Source organism: Sinocyclocheilus grahami, unplaced genomic scaffold (assembly GCF_001515645.1).
Source record: "Sinocyclocheilus grahami isolate Dianchi unplaced genomic scaffold, SAMN03320097.WGS_v1.1 scaffold566.1, whole genome shotgun sequence".
NCBI lineage: Eukaryota > Metazoa > Chordata > Actinopteri > Cypriniformes > Cyprinidae > Sinocyclocheilus > Sinocyclocheilus grahami.
In genome coordinates this window covers 652,023-676,766 of record NW_015505745.1, presented here as the reverse complement: position 1 = coordinate 676,766, position 24,744 = coordinate 652,023, and the positions used below count along the sequence as shown (strand labels likewise).

The window sequence follows — 24,744 nt, the reverse complement described above, 5'->3', positions numbered from 1 at the left end:
GGGCTCAACAATGAGGATGTGAGAGAGATTTGATGGACCATCAGGTCATTGCTGCATTGTTTCCACATCTTACATTTATTGGTCTTGTATTTGAACTGTTATGTATTGTGAAAATAAATGTTTGGTTTTCTGTGATAAATGCTCAGCCCGGTCCAGCCACCGTCTGACAGCTGAGCCTCTCTTACTTGCTGTGGAAAACAGAGCATGTTTCATTAGGCAGCGGAGTTTGACGTTATTCTGAAGTTTGTTTAATCTCAAAACATGGAAAGGGACGTTAAGGTAGAGATGCTCTTATGGCTCATCCTTTTAGCATTTGCACACTAGGTGGTGCTAGTAATACACACTTCAGATATGACATCTTCACACATACACGCACACACTAACACGTACAGAGTGACAGATTTATTGTGTCTGGTTCTGCATTTAGGTAACAAACAAAAACACCTACGTCTCATTTCTAAATCCTGATCATGAGCTGTTCGGTTTTCAGAGACGAGTCCAGATGCGCATTGACAGATTCACCAGCAAATGCTGAAGAGAGAGAGAGAGAGAAAAAAGATGTTTCTGCTTTAGAACGTTTTTGTCAACTTTTTCGAAAGTGAGGATGCCAGCTGTCCCAGCTTATGTTTAGATTATGTAATGCAAACATATTGTGGAAAGAGGACAGAAACAGCACAATGCAGGCTCTCCTCAGTCCTGTTATTACTTTTAGTATCCCCATGAGTGACTAACACAAAAAGAGAGAGAGCAAAACCAAACAGGAGGAATCTGTCAGTGGGACCGGAGCTGGCTGAGCGAGAGATCGAGCCCAACAGGAACCAGTTATTCCTGGCCCAGCCCTTCTCCACACAATGGCCTTTAGAATGAAAGGAACCACGGGCCCGGCAGAGATAGCCCACTGTCAGGAACCAGGACGGACAGGGCCCGGCCTCCCCGGGCAGGATGTTGCTGCTGTGTGACTGCGCGGCCCCGATATCCCACGTTCACACACTCTTCCCCCACTGGCAGGTCGGGATGTTTTGCTGCTCAGGTAATTAAAGTCGGAAGCCCTGAGGGCAGGTGAGCTCACAGACTGACCTCCACTGTCCTGGTCGAGAGGTTGGTCTCGCTATCAGGCTTCCGCAAACCATAACTGGGGCATCAACAAGCTGCATTATCTACCCCACTCTTGCCTTCCTTGATGAACACCCAGCAGGCAAATTAATGGCAGAAAGTTCCACAGATTTCCACAGATATTGAATGCTCGTTATTCATAAATGCCCCTTGTATGATCATAAGGGATAGTTCACCCAAAAAACAAATTTCTGCCATAATTTTTACACCCTCATGTTGTTCCAAACCTGTATGTCCTTCTTTATTCTGAATAGCACAAAGGAAGATATTTAGAAGAATATATCAACTGTTTTTTCCTATACAAATAAAATCAATGGAGTAAAAAAAAAAAAACATTAGACACTACTGACTTTCAATTTTATTATTTTTTGAATTTCTCTTTAAATATTTTGGCTTATTTGAAAATGCTTTTAGTCACCAATAATAGTGTATTACTCGATTTTACCACAGAAAATGTGGCACACACCTCCATTCACAGGTGTGAAGATACAGGAAATCCAATTACTTCTTTCTTTTCAACAAAACAGTCCCTCGAGGAGGAGCTGAGGCATGGATTTCACAAATGTCCACACTCTATACTCACAGATTAGGATAAAACACTTCCAGTTTCCTCATGAAATATACAGAGCTGTGATTCTGTGGCACACTGACCCCGGGTGTCCCGGGCAGACCCTGACCATCCCTCTGGTCAGCACTGCTCTACTTCAGCACACCTCCGACCACAAAGTACCACCAGCAGCCGGCTGCAGTTGCCATGACAACGGTCACTGCAGATATGGTGTGAGGTGAGCAGCCTGTCAACCTGCAAATCCGCTTTTGTGTGTGTACTACATGCTAAATAAAGTTACCGCCACTACTAGAAAGAGAAAAAACAGATACAGAGGAAATAAAAAGAGAAACTCATTGCTGTTAATAAAATATATGGCGACCCGCAGCAGTGGATGAGTTATGCTCAGCCTTGCTTGAATCAAAACATGTCTCATGTCAGAGCCATAAAACTAAAACAGTCCTCTGGCATATGTATGCTATTAACATCACTTGTCCATTGCTCAGAAAGCCTCTTAGCCACTAAATCAAACCCACAGATGGCATGAAGACTGAGATGGGAGAGGAGAGGGGTAGAAAAGAGAGGGGGCTAAACAACCATTGCACTCAATTCAGGGTTTACATTAGTCCATTAGCAGAGGAAAGCTAGGGACACAACAGCCGCACTAATTGACAAAGGAAAGAGGGAAAGTGGTTTTCTCATTTTTTCAACAGTCGGGTAATGAACATTTTCTCTATGATACTTTTACTAATGTAAAAAATACTATGTAAAATTAATTAATAATTTAGTGTATGTCTTATAACATGATTAAAATATATTTATTATGATAATAAAGATATCAATATTGCTCTAGATGCTATAACACTCATTGCTATAACTACAACTATTAAAGGTAATAGCCTTAAATACTGCCATTATAAACATCAGGATGTGATTAGACGGTGATAAAAAATAAAACATATATATTTTTTTATCTTTAATTAATTGTTTTTATATAGTTTAAAATGTAATTAACATTGGCAACAGCCAGACACTTTTTTTTTTATCAATAGGCTTCATCAAAGTGATTACAGTGATTCTGTGATTTTGGCAAAAAAAAAAAAAAAACCCTGGCAAAGAACTGACCCCAAGTAATTTTTTCAGTCTGGAACCCAGCACAGCCAAAAATCCAGAACAGTAGGGCAGTAAACACAGACACGTGCAGTGTGAATTGTGGGTAGTGAATGAGATGCCACATCAACACAACACTATGTGCTATTAAAAGTGTTTTAGAAAAAAAGCAACAAAAACAGCCCAAACAATCCTTTTGCACACACTCTGCTGAAACCCAAGAGATCAAGATGCAGAGAGCAGATCAATGGCACAGTCAGGCACTCCAAAGTCAGTCTTGAAATGAATGGCATGAACAGAGGCAGGCATCTTTGAACGAGTGAGATATGCGAGAATGAGGACAGCGGGAGTTAATTGAACTCTCTATAGCCTCCAGCTTCACGCTTCTACTACAAATGCAACATTTCTAACATAAATGTTCAGTTCTACTGAAATATGTCGTGTTGGTTGCACCAGCACCCTAATAAAAAAAAAACATGAATCTGCAAAGTTATGTTGCCCTGTACAACATATAACATAACAGCCTGCATTATCCATAAACGAGGCAATCTGATTATAACATTATTCCAGAGCCCATCATAAATAAAGCTAGTGATTATGGGCGAACAAGCACAGCTTGCAAGAGTGATAACTTTGCAGATTCATGTTTTTTTTTATTAGGGTGGTGGTGCAACCAACACAACATATTTCAGTAGAACATGATACTATATGATACTTCTGAATGTGCCGCTGTTCAGACCATCTCCTCCTGTTTCATTCCTCCTTTTCCTCTCTCACTTCTTCCTGCTTCTATATTTTGTGGCATCTGGCACAGCGACTATACGTCTGTTCAATCATTCAGTGCTCCACTCTCAATCTTCCTTCTCTCTCTCTGGTCTCTAACAGGGTTGCCTGATCTTCTCCTCCCTCTGGTTTCCTCTGACTAGTTCTGCTCTGTGCTGATATAGTCCTGGCTTGCAGCCCTGCCCATGAATCTCCAGTCTGTGGCATTGGTGAACACAGGAAGGCCCCACCCTGACAAATGTCTGTGAAAACTTTATTCCATCCAGTCCTTCTCTCTTTATCTTTGTCATTCCTTGTGTCCTATGAACATCTCACCCTGAGGTCAGCTGTAGCCTTGTCTTTCCCATTCGTTTTGTGCTGTCTGATTTTGTAAGATCAATGCCTCAGGTCATGGAGACGGCAGGCATGAGCTGAGCTATTTCCAATAATCACACTGATCTTGAATTCTAGTCCACTCTCATTCCATTTCACTGTCCGCTCGTCATCGACCCTCTGCGCTACCCATAATCCACTCTTTGGCTTAACTCTATTTTCATCTCATCATGCCTGATAGCAAATTCCCAGAGGCCCTCTGGTTGTTAGAGGGGGAAAAAATCACTTTTCTTTTCATGGTTCTGGATAACCCGCCACCCTCCCTTCGCCATCGACACCCACCTCCGCCACCCCCCTCCCAGAATGTGGATAAATAATTGAAAACAAGTGCGGGGATTTGCCAGACTGTAAGCTTCCTTTCTTATGTTAATTACCACAAACAGTGGTTTTGAATAAAGGCATTCTCTTCTCTCTCCTCCTCTTCGGGCTCCAAATCCTGCATGGAGAAAAACGTGGTGCCAATCGCAGATAAATCCAACTCTCTGTTTATAGCATTAATCCATCTTGTGCACACACACATACAGGCGCCTCCAGCGCTCAGCTGATGCTAGGGGTCTTTTAAGAGAGTCGTGTTTGGAGCGGAGTGACAGGGAGCACCAGACGGGAGCCAAAAGTGAGATCTGAATAAGCATGCTGTGCGTGCGTGCACGCTCTCTAATCAGCCGCTGACTTTTCAGTTTACGCTGTCATTAAAAGCAATAGCCTGAGGCCGTGCATGACAAATCATCTCTTTGCCAATAAATGTTCAGGGAGGCTGCGTCCAGAAGGACCCCCTTGTCAGTGACGAGTGCTGTCTTCTATACTTCCATGCTGCGCGCAATGATGGTGGTGAATCACCTCAGGATCTCTCTGGACACCGTATTAAAAATAGGATGGATCACAACAGTTGATTAGTTGTCTAACAGCTGACTAGTTGAATCGTGAGGTCTATCTTTTTTATTTTAGTGGCACTTTCATCAGCATGCTGTGTAGTTGTTCGATAGTTTGATCGGGTCAGATTAACCTGAAACTAGCCTAATTGTATGGGGCTTCTTTAAAGGGATAGTTCACCAAAAAGTGAAAATTCTGTCATCGGTTACTTACACTCATGCCCTTCCAAACCTGTATGATTTTTTTTGAAGAAGAATGTTTCAACTGTTTTGTCCTTGAAAGTCAGTTGAGTTCAAAGCAATATTTGGACCACTGTTGTTATTGTTAACTGAAACTAAATATATTAAAATAATTTTTATTAATTGAAATAAAGCTGAAATAAAATATTATATTACATACATATACTCAGGTTACATATATATAAAATAACTAAATACGGCATGAAAAGCTTCACTCAAAAAAGTGAAATAAGTTTAAGCTGAAGTCCTAAAATTACTGAAACTAAAATTAAAATAAATCTATATAGAAATATTAAAATTATAAAAAGGGCAATAGCATATGAAATTACTAAAACTTAAACTAAAAATAAAAGCTAATTCAAAATAATAATAACCACTATTATAGAAGTGTATAAATAATGCTAAAATAACACAACAGGGTCCCATTAAACTTTTAAAAGAAAAAAAACTTTCCAAAAAAAAAAGGTCAAACAGGTTTAAAGCGTTTGAAACAAGACTGATTAAATTTTTATTTTGTTTCAACTGTTTTGTCCTTGAAAGTCAGTTGAGTTCAAAGCAATATTTGGACCACTGTTGTTATTGTTAACTGAAACTAAATATATTAAAATAATTTTTATTAATTGAAATAAAGCTGAAATAAAATATTATATTACATACATACATATACTCAGGTTACATATATATAAAATAACTAAATACGGCATGAAAAGCTTCACTCAAAAAAGTGAAATAAGTTTAAGCTGAAGTCCTAAAATTACTGAAACTAAACTAAAAATAAATCTATATAGAAATATTAAAATTATAAAAAGGGCAATAGCATATGAAATTACTAAAACTTAAACTAAAAATAAAAGCTAATTCAAAATAATAATAACCACTATTATAGAAGTGTATAAATAATGCTAAAATAACACAACAGGGTCCCATTAAACTTTTAAAAGAAAAAAAACTTTCCAAAAAAAAAAGGTCAAACAGGTTTAAAGCGTTTGAAACAAGACTGATTAAATTTTTATTTTTGTGGACTTCCCCTTAAAAACTGATTACTCAACTATTCATTCAAAAAAAGTACCACAGGGGTAGCTGTAGGTAGCTATAAAAGGGTGAGCTTTCAGACCGTGACTTGGCCAACGCTAATTCTAGATGCGATCAGGTCTCTGGAGGATGGAAATGTTTGGAATTAAGTGTCTCAGGGTGAATGAAACCATGACAAGCTCCTAATCCCTCTATTGAGAGTACATGCTGTACCATGCACAACACAATCTAACCATAAAGGTGGCTACAACTGCACATGACTCTGTGCCATATCCAAAACACAAACCCCCATCATTTGACTGTAGTAGCATCTCCCATATGGTGCCGGGAGGAGGCGAGGCTGGAGGGAGACGATGAGACAGAAAGAAAGAACAGTTAAAATTTGCAAGCATAAAATTGCAGCTGCACCATTATATTTGATCCCAGTGCAGCTGTAAATTATTATGTGGACAATTTAATACTGCCAAAGATCATATCTTTGCATTGCTGCCAAAGTGTGTGCACGTTCCTGTGCCCAGAGCCTCGGAGCAGGGGATGGGTTCGCTACAGATGCATCACCATTCATGTGCCAAACGAGACAGCTCGAAGACGTCTTTCTCGCTTTCTGTGTTGGTAAGGTACACGGAGAGATGCAGACAGGGCTGTGCTTAGAGGGATGAGCCATTTACGTTTCACTCATGCAGCCCCGAATGTCCTGCGAGCCAGTAATTTGTCCAGTCACCGGGGGAGCATTAAAACCAGACCAAAATAATTCTTTACAGTTATGGAAAAAGTGAAGAGAAGACGAAAAACAGGCACATGCACACATCTTTCCCCTGAAAAGTTATTACATTTTGTGAATGGTATGGAGTAATGGCAAGCATATGTGGCGCTGCACTCGGCGCAGAAGTCAAGGCTAGGCTAATCGTGCTAGCAGGACTGGGAACCCTTGACATATAACGGATACTTGTTACTGAAGTATAGCTTACAAAACCAGATGTTGATAAAGACACATTAAGACAGATGGGAGAACAATTACTGGCACACACAACTGTTCTGAAACAGCTTAAAACATTTCTGACCTTATAAGGCAAGATGGATTTATACTCACTGCCATTTTATTGCTCCATGAGACCCCTTCCCATTCGGAGAGGGGTCTCAATTTTGCCATAGCTGTGCCGCTCGCCGCAACATGCAGCTATTTAAAAAACTGGCGCTGAAGTTTATTTTGAAAGGAATAAATCAGAGACAGACCACAGCGCAATGAAATACCACATAATGCCACTCCAATCCATATGTAGCCCTATATATTCTAGGATACATTGTTCAGGAACTTTTCTGCCAAACTGAAAAATGCCAACGATCACCCCTTCATTGGGACTCATGCAATTACAAGTCTTAAAGTCAACATAAAATGACATATGTGGCATAAAAAACTTGGGGTGGGACTCAAACAATGCCTAAATTACTCTTTGCCTACTGGTTAACTTTATCCAATAGTCAGCACTGCCTTGGTAATGTCAGCAAGAAATGAGTCACATTAATACCAGGATATCCAGAAATCAAATAAAAATCTTTAAACTGTAAAACCTAATGCACAATGCACCAATATTAATAGTCAATTTCACTGTCCAAATACAATGCATGATATATCAGTACCATATCAGCTAAATGCTGATATTAGACATTTTTTAAATTTATCGGTATCAGTCAGTAACACTCAAAGTTAATATGTAAAACAGTAATAATTTAATAAGACTGTTAAATGTAATCTTATGCAAATCTTAAAATGAATATTAATTTCTTGTACTAAAAATTATAATGTTGTGATGCCTCATTTCACATACTGTAATGTTGTGATGCAGAGTTTAAAATGATTGATTTTAGTTTTTAGTGCATTTCTTTATATTTATTTAGGCATAATAATATTAAATTCTAATATCAGCCATAACAGAAAAATAATTGTCTAGAATTTTTCATATTGGAATTTGGAGCATCCTTAAATTAATACAAACATCTCCAAATTGTTTTTGAAGGCAGAATCTCAAGTTCTTAGAGGCTGTGCCACATACATAAAGGTTAATGTTACCCAAATACTCTGCACAAATTAAAGTGACACAGATCACTGCCCTTGTCTCCCAACCCCCTCAAATGAGACCCTATTGATCCATAATGATCCACTCAGCAAATACCACACACAGGTCACGTAATAACCATGAGCGGTACATCACTTCGCTGTACTTGATCTGCTTTGATGATCTTCTTCAGTATCTTCTATCGGAGCGGTCTGAAAAATGACTGACGTGTCAGAGGTCTGTGGCCTGTTAATACTGTCGAAGATCTGGTTAGACTCGGACACCAACTGGAAAAAGACCATGAAGAACAGCTTCGGTATGAAGGTCGTGTGGGCTTTAAACAACAACCCAATTTACAAAAACATGTATCTAACCGATCTGCTGAGAAACCGCCTGTTCAGTGTTGGAGATGTAATGGACCACATCCTCCAGGCAATTGCCCAATGTTCGTACATCCATCTTCCCAGCAGTCTTCTGGTCAACAACATTTCACCCATGGAAAGTATTCTTATCACTCTGCAAAGTCAGGAGGACGACCATCCAATAACAATGTAGCAGCTTCTGAACTATCCCAGGCACAAGTAGAAACTCAGATTTCAACCCCTTCAAGATTGAATGCATTCATGACCATACCACAACAATTAGTAGTTCCAGTTAGCATTGGATCCTGGTCGGGGAACGCGATTGTGGATACTGGAGCAAGCTACACGTTAATTCATGAGAGTCTCGTGAAGCAAATTGCAACAAGTGTTCAGCTTCAACCTTGGTCCTGTGGTCCTCTTTACCTGGCTAATGGCAAGACTGAGAGTCCTCTAGGATGGATAAACATTAATATCACTTCTGTGATCTGAAAACCGTTCTCCACAAGCTGGAAATTGCCGGTTTGACCATTAACTTGGAAAAGTGCAAGTTTTTTTCTTCCAGAAATCACTTTTCTGGGACACGTGGTGAGCAATAAGGGCATCACAGCCGATCCAAGTAAAGTTGAGGCCATTCGTGCCTTTCCTGCTCCCAACACCTTGAAGGAAGTTCAGAGGTTCTTGGGATTAGCGGGTTGGTACCACCGGTTTGTGCCAAATTTTTCTAAAATTGCTGAGCCCCTCAATTCCCTGAAAAAAAAGGGACAAGTGTTTAAATGGACGACGCAGTGTCAACAAGCGTTTGACCAGTTAAAAGCATGCCTTACCTCGCCCCCTATTCTCGGCCACCCTGATCTTCAAGTTCCCTTCATCGTATATACAGATGCCAGTGACACTGGACTGGGTGCCATTCTCACACAGAGGAAAGATCCAGGCAGGGAGGAGGTTATTGCATATGCCAGTCGAACATTAACTGGAGCAGAAATTAACTACACGGCAACAGAAAAAGAGTGTCTGGCAGTTATATGGGCCTTAGAAAAGTGGCAACACTACCTTGAATACAAACTTTTCACGGTTGTCACAGACCATTCTGCCCTGCAATGGGTCATGGGATCCACTAAAACCAACAGCCGCCTCATCCGATGGGTCCTGAGACTGCAAAAATTTAACTTCATCATTGAATACCGTAAAGGGAAATTAAACGTAGCCCCTGATGCTTTGTCTAGGTCATCAATCACAGCAAATTCTCCCATCACAGCAATTTACACAAAGCAAAAGATGGACCAACACCCAGAGCTTCCAGTGACCGATATTGTCCTGTGGGAGGAACAGCATAAAGACTGTGAAATAACAAAGCTATTACAAGCAGTGGCAGAAGAACAAAGCCCTCAGATAGACCAATATGAAGTGGTAGAGGACAAGTTGTATCATAAAATTCACCTGAAGAATGATCAAATACACTATAGAGTGTATGTTCCCAGCAGTCTCCGGCCAACTCTCCTGCAGCACTATCATTCACATCCCCTGAGTGGCCATAGAGGAATTTATAAGACCTATAAGCGGCTTCAGGAAGTAACGTTTTGGCCAGGGATGTGGACAGATGTAAAACATCATGTCAGGGAATGTGTGAAATGCCAAACCCTTCGGCATGATAATCAGAAACCTGAGGGGAAACTCCAATCAATTACCACCACTAAACCAAACGAAATGCTGGGAGTTGATATTATGGGTCCACTACCCAGGAGTACACAGCAAAATGAGTATTTGCTGGTTTTCGTTGATTATTACTCACGATGGGTTGAGTTTTTCCCCATGCGTCATGCCACCGCTCAAAGTATTGCAACAATTCTCAGAAAAGAAATCTTAACTCGTTGGGGAGTTCCAGACTTCATTCTTTCTGATAGAGGCACCCAGTTTGTCTCATCTGTGTTCAGAGAAGTATGTGAAAAATGGAGAGTGACACCGAAGTTAACCACAGCATATCACCCTCAGACAAACATGACGGAATGCGTGAATAGAACTCTCAAAAATATGATTGCGTCATATGTGGACGACAACCACAATAAATGGGACCAGTTCTTACCAGAGATGAGATTTGCCATTAACTCTGCCATCCAGGAAACCACTGGAGTGCTAGGGTTGGGTATCGTTTGAATTTGATCGATCCGATTCTGCTTATCGATTCTTAGTTTCGATTCCAATAAGATAAAAAAAATTAAGTCAAACATATTTATTCTGTCTTTTCGCAAAAAGCTCTGTTGCAGGTGAATAACATGAGCAAGCAGTATACAGAACAATGGACTTTTACACTTAGGAACTTTTGCCTATGGTTTTAACATAAAATACCACAGCAAAAACAACTAGACTAATATATATTTCAAGTATTAAATTGTTAAAGACAAGTAAACAGTTAGTAATAAAATTGGAACAAACAGATCAATTAGCAATAGCATAAATAAATACAACTGAACAAATTTCAGGTACAGAAATTGAAATCAAACATTTAAAAACAGCATAGTTTTCCTTTCATAAATAAAATATAGATCAATCCTCATTAAAGTTACAAAAGATATTCAGGCAAGATCAGTGAATGGTTTTCTTTTGTTCTTTGAATAACTTTAATGACAGAGGCAGCGCATGTTTATTAGGCTGCTGTCTCTTTAACGCCAAATGCACGCGGATCTAAAATACTGTTACACATGCGGTTTCTTTCTCATCTGTTGACGTTCACTTAAGACAAAAAACGTCTGTGTTCGTGATGATTTACTGACATATTTTTGTGCATATTGGTATTGATATCAATTCCGGCCCAGAACAACCTTTTCTGCAGTGGAAATGCACGGAAAGGTTCGAGAACGGACACAGGCCGGGAACCCGCACCGGGACCATGGTTCTCTGTGCTCACGCTTCAGATGTGTGCGCAGCACGTGAACAGTGTGCAAGTTCTTTCCCTTCCTGCACTTAAATCATTTTGTGGCATTACAGATATTTTCCGTACTGCCCCTTTGTTTACTTTGATTTTCTCTGTCACCGCCCTCCAACTAAAATATGATTGGAGGCGAGGACCAATTAAGAGGAGGAGTATATGTATATAGGGCGAGGTTTTGGACGGACCAGGCTCTGTGTAAAGTTCCCTGTGGAGGCTGTCCTTGGGGGTGGATTTTTGTGCATTTCCGGGGATGGTGAAGAAGAGGTGGTGCTACCGGTTTAGCCTGTTGTTAACGGGCATTTCTCTTGGCCGGCGGATGCCTCTTGGTCAATTCTGGGATTGAACTGAAGTTTCGCACCCTACTCCTACAAATCAGTGATTGGAGCTGTCGAAGGAAGGTGCAAGACCGGCTGACGCCGCCGATGTTCCCTAGTCACTCTTAGCCACCCGGGCTGCCAGCTTGGTCAGTGTTTTGCTCTAATCACAGTCACGCATACACTCATTGCACGCATTTCTGCATATTTAAAAAGTGCTGTTTTATTTCTGTTTTGACTTATTTTTGTTCCATTTGTTATTAATTTGTTTTTTTTTCCCCTCTCCCTTGAAGTGGAATTGTGGTGCTTAGAGATCTAAAGTCTTGTTTATATTATATTAACATTACCTCATTAAAAACGAAGAAAGTTGCATACAACTATTCCTGTAGTGTTGCCTTTGTTCTGTCTTTATTTTTTTTATTTTGTATGTAGCGGATGGTTTTGTTTGTCTGTTTTGCTATCCGGGATGAATGAAATGAAATATAAAATTGTGGCAGGTGTATATACTTGTCTGGCGCCCGAACAACAATAACTTCTTTTTTTTTTTTTTTTCTCTCTCTGAGGCTTTCGGTCTGAGAGACGAGTAAAGTCTGAGCGCTGTACTCATTAACAACATGATGTGGTCTGGCGGTTAGGACACTGTGTCATCACGCGGGTGACCCGGGTTCGATACCCACTTTAGATCATATATTTTGGGTGTTTCATTTGTTATATTTTGGGACAAGACAACCACCGTTACAATTTAAAATCACAATAAATTGTGAATGCAGGAATCAAGCGGAATCTAAGGCTACGTCCACACGAAGCCAGAGCTTTCCCTATCTGATCTTTTTTTCCCCCTCGTCTCAAGAAATATCTGCGTCCACACAAACCACAAAACCGACACATAATGCTGTAGTATACATGACAGACCAGTATGTGGCGCTGTAATTCTGCCACAGAGATACACTAAAAACGGAGAAGAAGACTTGCGCATAAACCTTGCGCCCGGTATACAAACGATCATGGAACAATACATTTATTAATCTGTGTTAATGTTAGTAAAAAGACAATCATTCAGTGTTTGTTCATGTTTTTGTTGCTGTTATGTGACGTAGCAGTGTCTGACTAGGGGCGAGACGTGGGCTGATGATGTCATAGTTTCAGAAAATATACGGATTCGCTGTCCACACGAAAACGCAAGGGCGGCGTTTTCAGATTTATCCACGCTGGGACCCGGCTTCAATAAATATCGGTTTCACTCTCCCAAAACGCTGGATCCGTGTGGACAAAATGCCTATACGATACAAAATGTATGCGTATACAGCTAATCGCGTCTCCGTGTGGACGGGGGCCTAAATGCATGTGTCTTATCGAATACCTGGTTCATGGAAATTTGGAACCGGTTCTAAAACGAAACTGGTTCTTGATCCCCAACCCTAGTGGCATTGCCCATCTGTGAGTTCATTCTGTGGTCATGTGCGTGCAGTGGAGCCGTGCTGCTAATGGCGGAAGTCCTGAATGACCAGGAATGCTCCTGGTAGGGTCAGTTCCTTTCCTGTTTAAAAAAAAAAACACGCTCACATCCATACGGCCATAAACAGGATCTGAGACAAGGTTCATTCTTATTTCACAGCTTCTATGAAGTCTGCATACAAGAGTCTTATCAGAGGAACCTCATTTGTCAGGAAAAGTCCACTGGTATTATCTTAGCTGCCGTAATTCAGAGCATTATGTTTAAAAAAGAGATTGAGTAATAAATGCATCATCGTCTTGGTCTATGGTTTTCATATATTGATATATTTTGACTTTTTTGGTAAAACGGCTCCTTTGTTCTTTCCAATAGCGATGATGGCAACATGGGGAGATAATGTCAAGTAATTCAGCGCAATTCTCCATTCATTCTGCAGCTACAAACACTTTTAATGCGCTAGGGGTGCCCCCTCCATTCATGGCTTACAAAAGCTTAGATGCAACAGACGTTTAACAAAATGACTCTTTTATGCGAAGCCGCAATGAAAACGAAGAGGTTCATCCACCCGGGCGCATGCTCCTCTTTACCTGCACCCCCACGCTCTTTCTTCCTCTTCTTCTACACTTTAGCCTTGTCTTATGAATCACCTCTTCTAGAAATAATTGACACAGAGCATTTATCTCGGAAGCACCTGCTGATCGTTCAACTACAACACAATCTTCTAGTGTGCTACACCACAGAACTATTGTCCCACCACAGTGTCTGTGACACTAACTGCCAACAACAGGAAGCCCAAACTATAGCCTCAATACAATTTGGACTAATCGGAAGACAAGAAAACACACACACACACACACACACAAATGCTTTTTGAAATAGTCTGTATATTCAGTTTATAAAGAAGCTATTGAATTACAGGTGTTATTATCTCTAGCGGTGTAAGAATCTATAAACGTTATAATGAATGCCCACTATATGGCATTGTGCACTTTGGAAAATCTTTGCGTTACACAATTGCATACTACCTTATTTTTCATTTATTCAGACCGTATGTGTGTTGAGTACAATTCTACTGAGCTATCTTGTTCTCGCCGTCTTTCTGCTCACTTGCTCTCTGCTTTTCTCGGGAGCTCTAATTGACTGAGCGTGTCAATATGTGTACTAGTGAACACACAGGGGTCTACTGTCTCTGCCTATTGATCCATAGCTCTTGAAGGAGTCAAGCCTCTAGGCTCAAAACAAATCTTAATTACACTCCTCTTTACTGGGCCACAGAGGCTGCACTCGAGTGGGTGCCCTTTTCATAAATACATATCAGAATCCATAAATCAAAATTAATGGGCACGAGCGGCCCATGAATCAAACATTAGTGACTGAACAGATACGGCTGACAGCTTCCCACTCTGATCCCATAAATTACAGAAAAAGGTAGTCCTTAATGCATCTGTGCTCCGTGTAAACTGAGAACGCAGTAATAGCAGCAAGCAGGGCTGAGTATCGATACAGATTTACCAATTCAATTAGATTTGATTTGATTAAAATTTCGATTCGATTCTGATTCATTTGGGTGCATTTCAGGTATAATGCATTTTGCTCTATAACAGCCCAGAAGGAGTCCGATTTGCTTTAAAAAGTATTATATTCATTATTCATATGAATTATTGAAAAAACATTGGTTTTGGACAAAAGTTTTGGAGGGACAAAATCATTGACCAAAACAGTTTAATTAGCAATTCTTGCAGCTATAAGAAATAATGTTTGTGTGAAATAATGAGACAGCTCCTTGCCAAAGTACTTTACTACAACTGGTTTATCACCTGAAAACACATAAAGAATTCAGTTATCCAAATGTAATTATTAAAACTTTATATTTAGTTTTGGTTTTTGGCCAAAAGAAAACTTTCATTTTTCAGTTTATGTGTTTCAGTAAGAAAATATTTTGGTGCATTACTATTATGAATCATATCTTTCAGTTTACATCAAGAAAAATAATAAATTACGTTGAAGCGCCACTCATTTGTTAAGTAATTAAAGTACACTGGAATCAATCAAATGAAAACTTTTTTTTTTTGGTGTGCACTTGTATTATTCATTATTATATTCATTATTACATGGGTTATTTAATATATATAGGATTTTTTTTGTTAGAAGTCCAGCAAAATAACTAGGCTTTATCATGCCAACATGAAATGACCGAATATAAGATTTAGTCATACTGGCCGCCCCAAGCTATAAGCTACTGTAAAGGAAGCAAAAGGATAAACGTCACTGAAAGGATGTTTCTGACATCTCTTTGGCAATTTGTCACCAAGGAACACCTTTTTTTATGGAGGAGCTTTATAGACTTCCTGCAAGAGCTGAGTCCATCCCTAAGCAATTGTTAGCTCATAAAAAGAAGTAAACCCTAATGAAGCCATTACACAGTCCATATTCCCCATCAATCATGCCTTTACACTGATATGCCAAAGCATAATGTTGGTCATGTGCCATTCTCACCTTCTCCTTGGCAAAAGCAGCCCTGAATCCACAGACAAAACCCAATTACAGATAACAATGTAGTAATCTCTGTTCCCAGGGAGCAGAGAGTCGGTCTGGAAAGAGATAGCGATGCCACGAGGCTGAATCGCAGGCCAGATACAGCCTGTATGACAGAGCCTATGTTTTTTTTTTCTTCTCTCCTTCACCCATCGGCGTAATGGTTTTTCTACTGTACAGACCGTATATTCTATTCTATTGCACTACACCAACCCTACCCCTAAACCTACCCCTCGCAGGAAACTTTGTGCTATTTCAGATTTTCAATACACTCCATTCTGTGTGATTTATATGCGTTTTGAAAAGTGGGGACATGGGGTAATGTCCTGAAAAGTCACCTTCTCCTTGTAATACCCATGTCATACCCTTGTCATTATACAAATTTATGTCCTCATTTGTCACAAAAATGCGCACACACACACACACACACACTCATCCTGACACCTTCACCACCCTGAATCTTTTACCCTTTTACAGCTAATCTTTAAATGCAAATTCTGTGACGGGAAAACAGAGTAGATGCGAGATAACAAGTTACATCTTCACTCCTGCGTCGCTATCGTCTTCTGCATCGCTGAAAAGCACCTATTCAATAAAATTACCTTCTGGCAGAGTGCACGGCAACACACCGCGGCTTTGTATTCATTAAACACACATCCCGAGCTTATCTGAAATATAAAGGGGCTTGTCAGGATGGCACGTTGTGTGTGTGTCTAAGGGGAAGGCAATGTGCATTAGGGCGATTACAATATCAGCTTGGTCCAGATGGAGGCAAGGAAAATAAACAGAGGGGGAGAGAGAGCGAGCGAGCGAGCGAGAGACAGATACAGAAGACAGAGAGGTAGTTTAGCATGCGCGTGACTGTGTGTATGTGAGTGAGTGCGGCTGATGGATGTGAGTGAATAAGAGGATGTGTTGGAATAAGAGAGGAAGTGAGAGAAAGATAAGTTAATTGGCAAGTGAATCTTGGATTAACAGACAGAGAGACAGTGAAAGAGAAAGAGAGAGAGAAAGACAGATATTGAGCAAGGCTGGGCAGCCTGGACACCTGTCAGCTGGAGCAGCGGTTTGTTTAGATAATCCTGGTCTGGACCACATTGACGGCTCAAGTTCAGATAGACTCCACTGCAAGTAAAAATCCAACTTTACAGATATTCTTCTGTTGTTTTACGACATCAAAAATGAAGTATCTACAGCAATATTCCTGATTACCTGATCAGAAATATCTGATTTCATATATATATATATATATAATTGTCTACTACGAATTTGTTTTGTAAAAACTGTATCGGCTAAAAAAGCCTCATGTAAATTCTTACACATACCCCTTTGACTTTATATTGCCTCATTATATTGTACTCTCCAGCCCCACGATACAATAAAAACCACTCATCCTCTTCTCTCACATTATACTTTCATGCTTTATGAAATCCAATAACCACACGCTAAATTCCCCTCGCTGAAAAATGTGTAGCCATTATGCCCCCTATCGATCCGAAGCACGGATTCTGGGAGATGATGGCCACCTCAATCATTCACGGTTAGCCCTCCACAGAGACTCCCGTCGAGTCAAATCTATAGCCCTCGCAAATAAGGGCCCTTTCTCCCCTCTGACAAAGCCCAACAACTCACGTCGCTTATTTACAGTCCAAGATTGAGTGTGTCAGAAAGTCCAGCAGTAGCCCTCAATGAATATAAAGAGCCTCATAGATGATATAGCTCAATGGAAAGAGATGCGAGTGAAATAACGCTAATGCATTTTGGGAATGTTTCCCTTAAGAGCTGAAACATTAAGAGCGCATATAATGCACTTGGCTGATGTCACGTAACTGAACTCGTTCGTTTTTCTTCCCTTTTGTTATTACAATTTTTATTCATCCAGAGAAATGCTATGGTCTGTCAGCTTAGACCTTTTTGCACACATACAGTGGCTCACTGCAAAATTTACAGCGTGTGTTTCTGTATCCTTATGCACAAAGAGCTTGTTTTTGATTTAAACATGCATGAAAGAGTGAAGCAATTGTGAAGCAACGAGACATGCTGCATATTTGTGCAAGTGTCTGGTGAGAATGTCTGCCAGTTTATGTTTGGGGTTAATGACATCACTAATGAAATGAGTTACTGCAATGATAACACGCCTGGCTTTCGGCCAGAATGTCTGCTGTTCATCATTTAAAATACACAGTTAGCACTTAACTACAAATGTTTTTGCGGCTGCTCTGCGTTTAAGGTAAATGAGAAGCACATTTATCAGTAGTGAAACACACAACGCTTGTCTTTCATGAATGCGACAAAAAAAAGGTTAATATTTCACACTGTGTGGCTAATTAATTTCTAGTGATGCATGGTGCATATTTATAGATAATCCTAACAGAAAATATGTATTAAATTTACATATAAGCTTAAACCAATATGAGTAAATATCTCCCGGACATACTCGAAAATAATGGATGAGTATTTCCATATCTCTCTCTCACACACAGCTGTGTGTGTGTGTTGGTGTAGGCAGCCGAGTCATCTCTTCATTATGCTGTGGCAGTGTCTGGTTTCATGCGTCTGACCTGCGTGAGGCCAGTGGGAGTGGATGAGAGGGGAACAGGTGTGAGGCAGGCAGGCTGGTGGCTGTGCAGATGGCCTCAGTCAGAAGATGTTGCTGCCTGGTAATGCTGGCTTCAAACACACACACACACACACACACACACAGTGCTTATCGTTCACCGAACCCTCACCCCCGGCCACCATACACTATGTTTGCCTTTAATCAAGGTACGCTCACTACCTGAACTGTCTATTGGCCTCCAGTTCGAAACTCACGTTGACAGGAGACATGTGTAAATACTAGGGGTGCTCCGGTCAGGGTTTTTGAGGCCGATCACCGATCGCGATCACAGAAAGCAGTATCTGCTGATACCGATCACCGATACCGATCTTTTTAAAGCCTTCTTTTTATCATTTATAACTATTTATAGTGATACTCCAATCAGGATTTTTAGACATTTATTCAGGGCCTGAATTTCATTTTTGAAAATGGGGGGAATTCCCCTCTTATGTGACTCTTCTGAGAGGGGAAGCAGTTTTCACACAGCAGTCCGCCACTGATCCGAGGCTGTTTACCACAAACACAACATTTATCCATTATTTTGATTTCAAATCCAAATATTGTCACTGAAAATGCTTTTTCAGAATTGCAATTCTTTTTTTTACACAGTACAGTAATACAGTCTTTCACAGACATGTTTAAACAATAAATATAAGCAACACATTCAATGCTTTTTACTTTTGCACTTACTTCTAGATTTATATATTAAGTTGCTCGAGCAAGTGTCAAAACATTTAACCTGCTTTTCTTACGTTATCACAAACTTACCATTGACAGAAATGGTCAGTTCGACTGCCTATTCTTTTGCATTTAAATCTTTATTACAAGCAATCCTGCGGTTCATAAAGAACTTTGTCAATAAAGAACATCTATTATTGTCTTGTTGATCTAAAAGTGCTCTTTTCCTTTAAACCTAGCCAAAAAGCCATATGTGTTGATTGTGAAATACAGTAGACTTTAATAATATGCATTTATGGTGTAATCAGGGCCATTTCTAGGCATAGGCAAGTTAGGCGGTCGCCTAGGGCGCCACCAGCTGAAGGGGCGCCAATGAGTGCAGGTACTGGCACTTTTAGCAGGGTTGTGATAAAGAGTGGCACGGTCACCCTGAAATACGACTGCCGCCCCCACTGGATCCCCCAGCATTATTGGGCTAGGGTACTGTCAATCTGGCGATGCCTGTATGCCACTAGATCAGAGTGCTGTCAATTGCTACCTGATTGTTGCATGCAAAGTTTGCATTTGGAGCGCTCAACAACGCCATTAGATCAGTGGGCACTGTCAGTGCTTTGGCAAGGTAACACTTATTTTTTTTTGCCATGCAATAAAGCTAAGTTCAAAGGCCAATTTAAAATATTGGTACAGTAAATAAAGTGCACAAAATAAGTATTTTGTTTAGGCAGTATTTGTGGCACATTTGTCCAAAAGGTGTGCGTTTTTTGCGCCAATGCATTGTTAAAGGATCAGCGTGCCATGTAATATTCCAATATAAACTTTAACATCCAATTAAAAAATATTTGTATAGTTAAATTCGCTAATTCACGAGATCAGTACATCCTTTATTAGACCATTGTCGAGTGCATCCTTGCGGAGGTGTCGAAATGCTGAATCAATTCATTCACTTCCAACAGCGCTTAATGGGAGCAGCGTCATAGAGGGCAGAGCGTCACATTATTTAAAGGGGACGTTAATGCATTACCAAGTAGAAAATGATTAAGTAGCTGCATTGGTTACTTTTATGCCACTGATAAAGCTTTTATATGTAGTTTGGGGTAACAAAGGGGTTTTATAGGTTTGACTGAAATAATAATGCAATAACTGACACTTTACATCAATGTTTCAAGAAACAACAACAAATAAATTGAACAAAAAAAAAGATAAAGACAAAAAAAGTAGCCATTGATAATATCTAAACAATATGTAGTAGTATAGTACATAGTATCCAAATCAAAATGTAATAAAATTAATTTATGTGTGATTTATGTGCAACGTTCCATAGGGCTATACAGGCATCTAGTGGCAACACAATGATATTACAGATACTAAATTGTGCAAAATGTTTATCTTAACAGTCAATTTACAAATAATGCATTGAGATTTGTGGAACTCAATGCACTGAATCTCCACAAATTAGTGTCGTAACTATGACAAGCAACTGGTGTCTGAAAAGAATTTTATATATATATATATATATATGGAATCGGGATTTCGCCTAGGGCGTCAAATTGGCTAGAACCGGCCCTGGGTGTAATTACTAGATTTTCGTGTCAATCCATGTTCATATTTACTGCAAACAATGTGCTGTTACTTTAATTCAGCAATTGCAGCGCAGCAAACATAGACTCGGTCTGAAAACGATCTCTGCACTGCTGCAGACGCACCGCTTGAGGAATGCACTGCCAGACCGCAACTGTGTGCAGTGTGCACACTTTATTAATCTGTTAACATGAGTGCGGAAAAAATATGCACCACATACGTAAACGGAGTTTCGGTAGCCGATCAATCGGAGCACCCCTATTAAAGACCTTAATGAGGTGATGAGCAATTAACAGTGCAGAGTGTCATAGTTACAGCAGTTATTGCTGGTCATAGCCTCCATTCACTAAATAACACAAATATAAGAGAATATCATATCTTAAAAAAACCTGAACTGCATGACTATGAAAGCAAAAGAAGCCCCTTTCGGAAAATAAAATGTAAATCTACTTTATGATGAGAAAGTTCAAGATTACGAAACAACTCTGACTGATTGCTCAACTCTTCAGTCAAGAGAGAACTTGAGTGCTGAGAGCGGACTCATGATGGATTGAGAAGATGAGCTTGACAATTGTGACAGGAGCAGCTTTTTTAAAAAGCTGGCTCAGTCACAATTGATAAGCACATCTTCTCAATCCATTGTGAAGTCACAGTTGTCAATACAGCTCCTCAATCAACTGTGATATCACAATAGACATACTCATCTTGTCAATTCACTGTGACGTCACAATTGTCAATGGATCTGTTCAACAAATTTGATATCACAATTGTTAAACACCTGTGATGTCACACTTTTCAGATGCATCTTAACCCTTTGCGATATCACAATTGTCATGGATCTTCTCAAAATATTTATCACTATTATCAAAAACATCTTTTCAACTGTGTTGTCACAATTGTCAACCGATTTTTCTTTCACAATTAAACACAGATGTTGTATCCCAATTGTCAAACGCGTCTTCTCAATCGTGATTTCTCAACATTTTAAAGAAGCATCATGGTGTGACAGTTTCCCTCCTGTCTCACACCAGATGTTTACCTGTGCTTGCAAACATTTGATTTGATCAAATGCAAAGGCTGGCCAGCAACAATTCGAGCTTATTAGAGGCGTTCGTGTGTTTATAGCTGAGGTGATATTACACACGGCCAACAGATGACAAGCTGATCGTCAGTTAATGTTTGACTGGGTGACTTCATATATTATTATGAATGTTATGAAGTATACTGTAGAAATAAGTTAAATATCTGTTATATTATTCTTATTATATATATAATAAGATATATAATTACGAATTCTAAACAAATCTAGAAGCTGGATTAAAATTCGTTTGTTGTGTTGTGTTGGATTTGCTAAACTATAGAATATAAGATTAAAAAAAATGATCTGAGCACGTGAGATGAGACGGCACACATTAACCATATTCATATGAAAAAACATGGTTATATAGTATTACAATCTACACCGACAATTACTGTCATAATCGCTCTTACACAATATTTCCCTTTAGTTACGGGAGGAAAACCCCGATAAAATATATTGCAAAGCGATAATAAAATAAGCCATAAAATCCAGAGTAGATTAATACGCATCACACGAAAGAAACGCTTTGCATGAACGATGTTTTGCATTGTTTACAAATAGAGGTAAATGCGGCCATATCCTTATCATGAAGTTAAGGTCTACAGCAGCGAACATTACAAATTGTAAATGTAAGTGGCCATTTAAGACAACTGCGCGTATTATTATTTATAGCAGGTGATACTCGCTTTATGTTGCAAATCATACTAAATTAAGCAATATGGGCAAAACGAAACATATAGCCTAACAGCTATATAACAGAAAGAAAAATAATATAAAGTGTTTACCCAAATGTAAAATAAAGCATCCTAATAAAATTATTAAACGTGGCTAAAGTGTACAGACTGGTAAGTATTCATCTGAGATCACGGGAAATAGAGATAAAAACAGCAACTAAGCGACTTACACTGAAAAGAGGTAGAAATTCCCACCATGCGTAACCGCGTTGTGAGAGAAAAATTAATTTCCTGTCCTCGACTCCGGTTGATATATTAGTGATGTTTCTCAGTCTTAAACGTGTACTTCCAAGACGAAGAAGAAAATGTGTCCGTCAAACTCCAGTGCACAGTGCTAGAAACGCTCCAGTGTGCTGAAGGGCAGTGAGCCCGAGGCTCGGATGAGGCTCAACCTGACAAGAGGAGGATGCTGTGCGTGTCTCGAGCTCAACTCGTTTTCCTTCAACTGTCTGAATACATGAACACGAAACACAAAAACGTTTGATCCTAGTGTGCGTCAGAAATATTTCGAGAACAGCGAAGAAACGTTAGTGGGGAAAACGGTTTCTTCCGAAGAGCCTCTAACGCCTGCCCGGCTGCTTGGAGAAGCTGTGGTACTTTGCCTCTAGTCGGCGAGCTTCGGCGGGAAACCCAGGTGCAGAGTAGGCGGAGCTTTCTCTAGCAGTGGGCGGAGCCTGACACAACAGGCATCTGGATATAAATATGTACAGGTTTATGGGATAATCTCCATGTGGAGCGGAATAAATGGGATTTTATGAGAAAATAACTGGGTGATAACGGATATGGTTTGTTGTGGTACTTTGCTCTCTCTCTCTGTCACACAGCTTGCTTTAACTTAAGGCCAATAGGCCCCATTTACACCTGGTATAAACATCTGTTTGGACAGCGCTGCATCTATTACGGAAGCTGTTTATACTTAAAAGTAAAAGATGAAAAAGGTAATCGTGACAACATTTAAAATAAGAAATAAAATCACACTGTGAGATAGGCCTATTAAGCTGCAAGCGTGAGATTTAAAGAGGAATATAGGAATTAAATTGAAAATATTTAATATGGAACATGGAAGCTAGCTTCCGAAAAACAGATGTTGGTGGGTTTTTGTTAAATGTGAGCCAAAATCATCACAATTAAAAGAACCAAAGACTTAAACTACTTCAGTCTACTTCAGACTAAATTTATTTAATACACGAGTTTCACAATTTGAGTTGAATTACTGAAATAAATGAACTTTTCCACGACATTCTAATTTATTGAGATGCACCTGTATATGCATACGTGATAAATTAAATCAAACATACTGTAGTATACTTTTGCATACTTTATGCATGTGTTACATGCAAAGGTAACATAGGGTATACGAGCAAAGTGTGCTGATGAAAATTTCGCCCCATTGTTTCTAACAGTGCACATTTTGTATGCTCAGCTCGCATATGCGCATTGATTTTTTTTTTGCCAACTACTGGAGTTGGCAAAACAATAGATCCCCAAGCTGACAAGTGCATGAGTGGGTTAAGAGATGCACACAAGTTTAGTTTAAATGAGTACAAAGAAATTTTTATTGCTCATAAATTTTGGGGAGAAATAGCACAGACATGTGTTGACTGCCTGTGTTTGTGCACACTATCAAATAGGGCTATAGGCCATGCGTTCGACTGTATAATTTGAAAAACCAAAGTATACTTCAAGCTTAAATAATAAATGCACTTCAGGTAGTACAGGTACTCCTCCCCACAACAAATTCTAATGAAAATGTACAAAGAAGTCATGGAAACACATTAGTACCAGGTATAAATGGTGAAGTTTCTCAGCTGAACACTTGTGATCGGATCACCAGAGACCTTAATGTAAACAGGTGTAAACAGGGGCATATATATCCCCAACACCCCAAAGCCAAAAAAAACTGATTTGTAGTCAATCAATATGAGTTTTTCAATGACCCCTTCTTCAACTTTTACATTTGGTCCCTCCCTCAATCTGGAATATTTGGTTACATCCTTGGGCAAACACTTCCCCGACCATCTGGACTTCATCTCTGCCCGCCGAGCCAGGAAAAGCAGAAGCGTCGTTTACAGCCTGATGATAACAGCCTCTTTCACACAGACGCCGTTCATGAAGTTAATGCATCGCAGACTCCCTCTCCCAAATCTCGCTTTTAACCCCAACTCGACCCATACGTTATGCTTCAAGTGAGAGATGTATATTCTAGAGGGGTTTCTTTTACAATAAGGGTTTGCAATAAGATTATGAAATCATTCTGGCAACTACCATTAACTTGGCCAGAGCTCAAATGTCTTGTACTCATGTTAACAATGTTTTCCTCTTGTTTCAGCTGCTCAAATGAAGATTTATTCATGTAATTGCAAA

General features: G+C 39.7%; 1 protein-coding gene across 4 annotated transcripts in view; it reads right to left on the bottom strand.

The window, feature by feature from the left end:
- The window catches only part of LOC107556395 (protein CBFA2T1-like), a 72,385-nt gene extending 49,422 nt beyond the window's left edge, over positions 1–22,963 (bottom strand). For 3 of the 4 annotated variants that reach the window (XM_016239498.1, XM_016239499.1, XM_016239500.1), the window contains exon 1: positions 22,551–22,963. In XM_016239498.1, the coding sequence (XP_016094984.1) occupies positions 22,551–22,578 (28 nt within the window). In that variant the 5' untranslated portion in view covers positions 22,579–22,963. Of the gene's footprint in view, positions 1–448; positions 532–22,550 lie in introns of all 4 variants that reach the window. The other variant, XM_016239502.1, reaches the window with a different exon arrangement.
- Positions 22,964–24,744: the final 1,781 nt, after the last annotated feature.